A 9,391-nucleotide genomic window follows, 5' to 3' on the forward strand; every position below is an offset into this window, starting at 1 on the left:
CACAAGCTTCAGAATTGAAGTGTAGCCACAATGTTGATCTCAAGGGTTGGTGCTTTTCTATCTTTTTTTTTTTCTCCTCGAATATTATCATGATGAGCTATTGATGACAATACCCCTCTACAGGTTTGTGCAATTTCAACAATTTAAGCCTATATTACAATACACAAAATTAAAGATTATAATCCCTCTAAACTATAGATTAGAAATTGATTAAGCCAAACATTCAAAACCGGCACTAGTTGTTCAAGGGGAACAATAATCTTCCTTGATATTCTTGCAAACAAGTTTCTTAGAATAACAAATCAATAATAACCATATAGATACTGTCTTTTATGTAGCATAGGACAATATTCAACATTGTAACAAGTAAATTCATATGATAAATCTATATTTGTTAAATATGATTGATAAACATATAAATATAGTTGAACCGAAAATTCAGACTCGAACGGTCTCGATTGACCTAATTGAGTCTGTACAAATTACAACCAGCATCCATCTCCTTAATCTCTTGGTACGTTACATGGATGGTTGTGATCACCCCGACTTCCTAACAGCAGCAAGGCACGTGGGAACTACTATATACAGATGCGCCCACTCACACGTACGTCAATATGGTATGCCATCAAAGCATGATGACATGATGCGAATGCATGCATGCACACTGTGGGCTGCATGCATGCATGTATGTCGTGGGCTCCATTACATGCAGCAGAAGAAACCGGTGGGGCCCGGCCGGGTTGGAACGGTGGATGCATTGAATGGGACCAGATAGCAGAACTAAATACGGAGCGTATCCATCCGTTCCCGCAGGCCAGATTTCCAGGGCTGGATGCATTTTCCCAACTTTAAAGCCGGTTTTGACTGGGGACTCCAACGAAGATTTCCCCTGGAGGCCGTCTGATCTGCGTGACGATACATGTCCAGACACACCTTGCACAGCTGTTCTCCCTCACAGTACGCAAGAGCATACATGTAAGCGAGATCAGACACCTCGTCCGAACAGCAAAATACAGCAGGAGGCAGCCAAACGATGCTTAGCACGTAAGCAGAACCGAATAGAACGGGGTTTAAATCCATTAAAACGGATATAGGGCGACAAAAGAATCATTTAATGCGGAAATATTGTCCAGAAATTACATAATTTAATGATCGTAATCTTCGCCCCCGGTATGAGTTTCAAAATTATGGTGCAGTCCATCTGGCCGGATATCCATCACGGCGTTGCACCCCTTGGTTTGCGCATAAATACACCCCCGGTGCCAGGAGTGAAGGGCCACAGCCTTCGACGAGGAAAGAAATTATCACATTCCTAACATTTCTCTTTGGGTCCCTTTACCCTCTCTCTCTCGCTCGCTCGCTCGCTCTCCTTGTCTGAAGCCATGGCCCGTAACAAGGTGAAGCTCGCCTGGATCGCCAACGACGCCACCCGCCGCGCCACCCTGAAGAAGAGGCGAAAGGGATTGCTGAAGAAGGTGCAGGAGCTCAGCATCTTGTGCGGCGTGGAAGCGTGCGCCATCGTGTACGGGCCGAATGACCGCGTGCCGGAGGTCTGGCCGACGCCCCCGGAGGCGGCCCGCGTCATCGCGCGATTCAAGAGCATGCCCGAGATGGAACAGACGCGGAAGATGGTCAATCAGGAAGGGTTCCTCCGCCAGCGGGCCATGAAGCTGTTGGAGCAGCTCCGCAAGCAGGAGCGCGAGAATAGAGAGATCGAGATGAAGCTGCTCATCCGCGAGGGGCTCAGGGGACAGAGCTACGACAACCTAGGCATCGAGGAAGCCACCTGCGTCTCCTGGATGCTTGAAAGGAAGATCAAAGAAATTTACGATAAGCTGGATGAGATAAGTAGTAAGCTGGCTGTCAAACAAGCCGCCGCCGCCGCCGCCCCCCCGCCAGCACTGCCACCGCAGGTCATGGTTCCTCCTCCTACTGCTCCTCCTCCTCCTTATCCTCCTGTTGCTCCGACCGGGCCGGTCGTGCCCATGGAGAAGACTCCGGTCGAGCAGGCCATGGAAGCCCTCCAAAGACAGAACTGGTTCGTGGATATGATGAGTCCATGGCCTGAGGACTTCTACCAAGCTTCGCAGCCGATGGATCCTTATCAGCCTCCTCCACCTGCTTCTGTGGACCACACCAGCCCATGGACGGACCCATCCTTCCCGTTCAACTGAGTGTGGGGTTGCTTGGTAGCTCGTTCTGGTCTCAGTTGTTTGCTTTATATCCTGGGTTGTGTCGTGTCTTCATCTTCGGTGCTAGTTCATCTATGTCGTCTCTCGTCGTCGTCGTCGCCGTCGTCGCCATCGTCGTTGTTACAGTCGTTGTTGTTGTGAGTGTCTCCTTGTTTAGCTCGTACTTGCGAGTGCATGCGTCCTTTTTCTTTCTCTGTTGGTGTCTGTCTTTATGAGTGGCATGTCTTTATCAAAGCCATGTCTCGTCAAATGTTGCAGTTTTCTTTGTCATGTCGAGCTCTCTCAATGTAATAAAGTTATCCCTTTCTGGATGTTGAACTTTGAAGATGTTTATTTTGTTTCATATACACTGCTTGTCTCCTAAAATGTACCAGATTCAAGATAGCTAGTTTTACCAAAAACAATCCTATCTCCTTTTAGAAAAAAAAAAAAAAGCTTCTTTTCAGGAAATAACTTGAAAGAGATTTTAGGAATTTTTTTTTTAACTCTAATAAGTTGCAGCATGAATGGGGAAATAATATATTTACCTTCTCGATGCGGAAAAACAAAGTTTTGCGAAGATATTCTGTGAGCTGGAGGAAGAGACCTATAAAGATAGCACTTATATTTTATTTGCATCGGAAAGAAATATCAGCCTACAAGAGAAAAGCTCAAGTTTTAGAACATGTTTGGATGTGCCATAAAGATCTTTCACTCTTTATGGTGCACGTTTTGCAACACAGAGAGCTATACAGCTCTAAATAGTTGCATCGTGCTTAGTGCCAAATATAAGTATATGAGAAATGAGCCATGGCAATCTACATCTGAGATGAAAGACATGGTGGCTATTCAGAACTGCACAACCTTTGGTGGTGCAAAACAGCCCAACAAAAGATCCCAACTCATGCATTAAATCATCTAGATATTCTATATATGGTGGTGGCTGGAAACAGTTTGGCGGACTATTTAGTACGGGAGACAAAAATTTCTAAGTAAGGAAAATCTGTTTTGTAGAGTTTCTAAAATTAGGGTATTAGAGATCGGACATGGTTATATCTTTCGCGCGAAAAAAATATTCACCTTCCTTTGGGCGAACGCGCTATTGAATCATGAGCTACTCGCTTTGAGATCTATGCGAATGGATGAATAATAGAGTTCGAAGAACTTTGAGATCTATGCTATAGGTGATCCAATAGTGTTTCACACCTAAGGAAGGAGATTCCTAACCCCATTCTAATGGAGATCACATTTAGAAGGATTTCATTATATATCATAGATTTTAGGGATTGTATAATCTTCAATGTCCTAGATTCCACTATTTTTGCTTATCATGGTTGGTTTTCTCTCTCTTTGAGATCCATTGTATGGGCCTTCGGAGTTCGGACATCCAAACAAGGTCCTTAATAAATATATTCTCTATGCAATAATTATAGATATTACTATATGTTTAAAAAGAAAATTCATAGATGAAAAGATAATTTGTGGCATCGTAGTGAAGATGAAATCTCAAATTAGATCGAATATATAGTTATGGTATTGTTGGCTGGCAACCCTTTGACATGCTTTTCTTTGGGTAAAGAAGCTTTTGCTGCCTAATAGACATTTCAGCAATCATAGCTCCGTTTATAATTGCACTTGGTTTTGGGAAGGTATGTCAAACTCCTTGACCTAGTCATACTTGATATTTCCTGGCTTCTGGTAATGACAACGATAATAGATTCTGGCATGACTACTGGATGGGTGAACACTCTTTGGTTTCCCTTTTTTCCTATCTTATACAAAGTCTACTGCTTGTGATCTACCACCAGTAGCTACAATGTGGTGATAGTTAGTGGTCTAATACATAGAATGCAACATTGCCCCTTCCTCTTGGGATGACTTAAGGGCTCGTTTGGTTCGCGGGAAAAGAAGGAGGAAAAGTGTGGTCAACGAGAAAGTAATGAAATGCCTCTTGTTTGGTTGGAGTTTTCAAAGGAGAGAGAAGGAAAAGTTGTATTCCCATGGGAATATGATTCCCACATTTCATGGGAAAGTCTTTCCCATAAGAAACATGGGAAAGTTACTTTCCCATGAGGCGGAAATCACTCAATTTTTACTTTTTCCCCAAAAGTCCCTTCAACATTAAAGAAGCATTAAAGAGGCATTAACAACCTATTTTTTATTAAGGGCATAATAGGAATTATACATAACTTTCCTAAGAAAGTGGATGGCCAACCAAACATAAGCACTTTGGAAATTTGTCACTTTCCCATGATCAACCAAACATGCCAAAAGTACTTTCCTAGGCATTCTCTTCCTAGGAATTTGTTTCCCAGGAATCATATTCCTAGGAGGGAAAATATTTCCCGCGAACCAAACGAGCCCTAAATGCAAGAACTACAAATCCTAAAAAATCTTCTTCATGATCTAATCTAACTTTGCAAGCCCACCTGATCAAGTCGAACGATAGCTAGTGGAATATCTTTGGTGTTCCATGAAATCCTTTCTACAAATTGTTGAACAATAGTAGGATGATCTGTACTCCAATGGTCTTTGGTCGCGTAAAACATTTGGAAAAAAAAACCAAGATTTTTGTATAGCTTGATAGAAAAAGTGCATGATAAAAATGATGGACCGTTGGATTGGCTACCCTTTCCACACTTGCAACACAAACATCGATCAACCACATTCTCTTTCATCATCATTTTCCTTCACATATTTGGAAAATTATTACAACTATATGCGAGGTGGATGTTTTTCGACCTCTACCATTGCCAACCTTTAGGCGACATCTTGGAAAAATTGAGATCTTAAATAAAAGAAAAAATTTAGGTGGTAGTGGAGTGCATTTAGTAGCTTGGAAGGATGATTGTCAACCTAAGAATCTCGTTACAGGCTTGATCTTCCACAAGTTAATGCATGGAGATTATCTCCATTGAATAAGTTCTCAGCTAACGTTGTTCTTGACAACAATAATTCGTGGAGCTAATTGAGATTTTGAGATTTTTTTTTAAACTCTGATAAGTTGCAGCATCAATGGGAAAATAATATATTTAACTTCTGGATGTGGAAAACAAAGTTTTGCGAACATATCCTGTGAGCTGGAGGAAGAGACCTATAAAGATAGCACTTATATTTTATTTGCATCGGAAACAAATATCAGCCTACAAGAGAAAAGTTCAGATTTTAGAGCATGTTTGGATGTGCGATAAAGATCTTGCATCCTTTATGGTGCATGTTTTGCGACACAGAGAGCTATATAGCTCTAAATAGTTGCCTCATGCATAGTGCCAGATATATGCATATGAGAAATGAGCCATGGCTATCTACATCCGAGATGGAAGACATGGTGGCTATTCAAAATTGCACTACCTTTGGTGGTGCAAAACAGCACAACAAAAGATCCAGACTCATGCATTAAATCATCTAGATATTCTATATATGGTGGTGGCTGGAAACAGTTTGGCGGACTATTTAGTGCGGGAGACAAAAATTTCTAATTAAGGAAAATCCGTTTTGTAGAGTTTCTAAAATTAGGGTATTAGACATCGGACATGGTTATATCTTTCGCGCGAAAAAAATATTCACCTTCCTTTGGGCGAACGCGCTATTGGATCATCAGCTACTCGCTTTGAGATCTATGCGAATGGATGAATGATAGAGTTCGAAGAACTTTGAGATCTATGCTATAGGTGATCCAATAGTGTTTCACACCTAAGGAAGGAGAATCCTAACCCCATTCTAATGGAGATCACATTTAGAAGGATTCCATTATATATCATAGATTTTAGGGATTGTATAATCTTCAATGTCCCAGATTCCACTATTTTTGCTTATCATGGTCGGTTTTCTCTCTCTTTGAGATCCATTGTATGGGCCTTTGGAGTTCGGACATCCAAACAAGGTCCTTAATAAATATATTCTCCATGCAATAATTATAGATATTACTATATGTTTAAAAAGAAAATTCATGGATGAAAAGATAATTTGTGGCATCATAGTGAAGATGAAATCTCAAATTAGATCGAATATATAGTTATGGTATTGTTGGCTGGCAACCCTTTGACCTGCTTTTCTTTGGGTAAAGAAGCTTTTGCTTCCTAATAGACATTTCAACAATCAGAGCCCCGTTTATAATTGCACTTGGTTTTGGGAAGGTATGTCAAATTCCTTGACCTAGTCAGGCTCGATATTTTCTTTGCTTCTGGTAATGACAACAATAATAGATTCTGGCATGACTACTGGATGGGTGAACACTCTTTGGTTTCCCTTTTTCCTACCTCATACAAAGTCTACTGCTTGTGATCTACCACCAGTAGCTACAATGTGGTGATAGCTAGTGGTCTAATACATAGAATGCAACATTGCCCCTTCCTCTTGGGATGACTTAAATGCAAGAACTACAAATCCTAAAAAATCTTCTTCATAATCTAATCTAACTTTGCAAGCCCACCTGATCAAGTCGAATGATAGCTAGTGGAATATCTTTGGTGTGCCATGAAATCCTTTCTGCAAATTGTTGAACAATAGTAGGATGACCTGTACTCCAATGGTCTTTGGTCGTGTAAAACATTTGGAAAAAAAAACCAAGATTTTTGTATAGCTTGATAGAAAAGGTGCATGATAAAAATGATAGACCGTTGGATTTGCTACCCTTTCCACACTTGCAACACAAACATCGATCAACCACATTCTCCTTCATCATCATTTTCCTTCACATATTTGGAAAATTATTACAACTATATGCGAGGTGGATGTTTTTCGACCTCTACCATTGCCAACCTTTAGGCGACATCTTGGAAAAATTGAGATCTTAAATAAAAGAAAAAATTTAGGTAGTAGTGGAGTGCATTTAGTAGCTTGGAAGGATGTTTGTCAACCTAAGAATCTCGTTGCAGGCTTGATCTTCCACAAGTTAATGCATGGAGATTATCTCCATTGAATAAGTTCTCAACTAACATTGTTCTTGACAACGATAATTCGTGGAGCTAATTGAGATTTTAGGATTTTTTTTTTTAACTCTAATAAGTTGCAGCATGAATGGGAAAATAATATATTTAACTTCTCGATGCGGAAAAACAAAGTTTTGCGAAGATATCCTGTGAGCTAGAGGAAGAGACGTATAAAGATAGCACTTATATTTTATTTGCATCGGAAACAAATATCAGCCTACAAGAGAAAAGCTCAGGTTTTAGAACATGTTTGGATGTACGATAAAGATCTTTCACTCTTTATGGTGCACGTTTTGCAACGCAAAGAGCTATACAGCTCTAAAAAGTTGCCACGTGCTTAGTGCCAAATATAAGTATATGAGAAATGAGCCATGGCTATCTACATCCGAGATGAAAGACATGGTGGCTATTCAGAACTGCACAACCTTTGGTGGTGCAAAACAGCCCAACAAAAGATCCCAACTCATGCATTAAATCATCTAGATATTCTATATATGGTGGTGGCTGGAAACAGTTTGGCGGACTATTTAGTGCGGGAGATAAAAATTTCTAATTAAGGAAACTCTATTTTGTAGAGTTTCTAAAATTAGGGTATTAGAGATCGGACATGGGTATATCTTTCGCGCAAAAAAAGTATTCACCTTTCTTTGGGCGAACGCGCTATTGGATCATCAGCTACTCGCTTTGAGATCTATGCCAATGGATGAATGATAGAGTTCGGAGAACTTTGAGATCTATGCTATAGGTGATCCAATGGTGGTTTCATACCTAAGGAAGGAGAATCCTAGCCTAATTTTAATGGAGATAACATTTAGAAGGATTCCAGCATACCATAAATTTTAGGGATTGTATGCTCTTCAATGTCCTAGATTTCACTATTTTTCCTCATCATGGTTGGTTTTCTCTCTCTTTGAGATCCGTTGTATGGGCCTTCGGTGTTCGGACATCCAAACAAGGTCCTTAATAAACATATTCTCTATGCAACAATTATAGATATTACTATATGTTTAAAAAGAAAATTCATGGATGAAAAGATAATTTGTGGCATCATAGTGAAGATGAAATCTCAAATTAGATCGAATATATAGTTATGGTATTGTTGGCTGGCAACCCTTTGACATGTTTTTCTTTGGGTAAAGAAGCTTTTGCTGCCTAATAGACATTTCAGCAATCAGAGCCCCGTTTATAATTGCACTTGGTTTTGGGAAAGTATGTCAAACTCCTTGACCTAGTCAGGCTCGATATTTCCTTTGCTTCTGGTAATGACAACAATAATAGATTCTAGCATGACTACTGGATGGGTGAATACTCTTTGGTTTCCCTTTTCCCTACCTTATATAAAGTCTACTGCTTGTGATCTACCACCAGTAGCCACAATGTGGTGATAGCTAGTGGTCTAATATATAGAATGCAACATTGCCCCTTCCTCTTGGGATGACTTAAATGCAAGAACTACAAATCCTAAAAAATCTTCTTCATGATCTAATCTAACTTTGCAAGCCCACCTGATCAAGTCGAATGATAGCTAGTGGAATATCTTTGGTGTGCCATGAAATCCTTTCTACAAATTGTTGAACAATAGTAGGATGATCTGTACTCCAATGGTCTTTGGTCGCGTAAAACATTTGGAAAAAAAACCAAGATTTTTGTATAGCTTGATAGAAAAAGTGCATGATAAAAATGATAGACCGTTGGATTGGCTACCCTTTCCACACTTGCAACACAAACATCGATCAACCACATTCTCCTTCGTCATCATTTTCCTTCACATATTTGGAAAATTATTACAACTATATGCGAGGTGGATGTTTTTCGACCTCTACCATTGCCAACCTTTAGGCGACATCTTGGAAAAATTGAGATCTTAAATAAAAGAAAAAATTTAGGTGGTAGTGGAGTGCATTTAGTAGCTTGAAAGGATGTTTGTCAACCTAAAAATCTCGTTACAGGCTTGATCTTCCACAAGTTAATGCATGGAGATTATCTCCATTGAATAAGTTCTCAGCTAACGTTGTTCTTGACAACGATAAATCGTGGAGCTAATTGAGATTTTGGGTTTTTTTTTTAACTCTGATAAGTTGCAGCATGAATGGGAAAATAATATATTTAACTTCTGGATGTGGAAAAACAAAGTTTTGCGAAGATATCCTATGAGCTGGAGGAAGAGACTTATAAAGATAGCACTTATATTTTATTTGCATCGAAAACAAATATCAGCCTACAAGAGAAAAGCTTAGGTTTTAGAGCATGTTTGGATGTGCGATAAAGATCTTGCATCCTTTATGGTGC

General features: G+C 39.9%; 1 protein-coding gene across 1 annotated transcript; it reads left to right on the forward strand.

The window, feature by feature from the left end:
* Positions 1–1,301: 1,301 nt before the first annotated feature.
* LOC103720142 (agamous-like MADS-box protein AGL80) lies at positions 1,302–2,468 on the forward strand. Its single transcript, XM_008809719.2, has one exon. The coding sequence runs from the start codon at positions 1,383–1,385 to the stop codon at positions 2,172–2,174; it is 792 nt and encodes a 263-aa protein (XP_008807941.1). The 5' UTR covers positions 1,302–1,382; the 3' UTR covers positions 2,175–2,468.
* The last annotated feature ends 6,923 nt before the right edge of the window (positions 2,469–9,391 follow it).

Source organism: Phoenix dactylifera, chromosome 1, assembly GCF_009389715.1.
Source record: "Phoenix dactylifera cultivar Barhee BC4 chromosome 1, palm_55x_up_171113_PBpolish2nd_filt_p, whole genome shotgun sequence".
NCBI classification, from domain to species: Eukaryota; Viridiplantae; Streptophyta; class Magnoliopsida; order Arecales; family Arecaceae; genus Phoenix; species Phoenix dactylifera.

What these genes read in the sequence shown, in the direction of transcription:
- LOC103720142 (XM_008809719.2), top strand. Translation starts at nt 1,383, where the DNA reads ATGGCCCGTAACAAGGTGAAGCTCGCCTGGATCGCCAACGACGCCACC.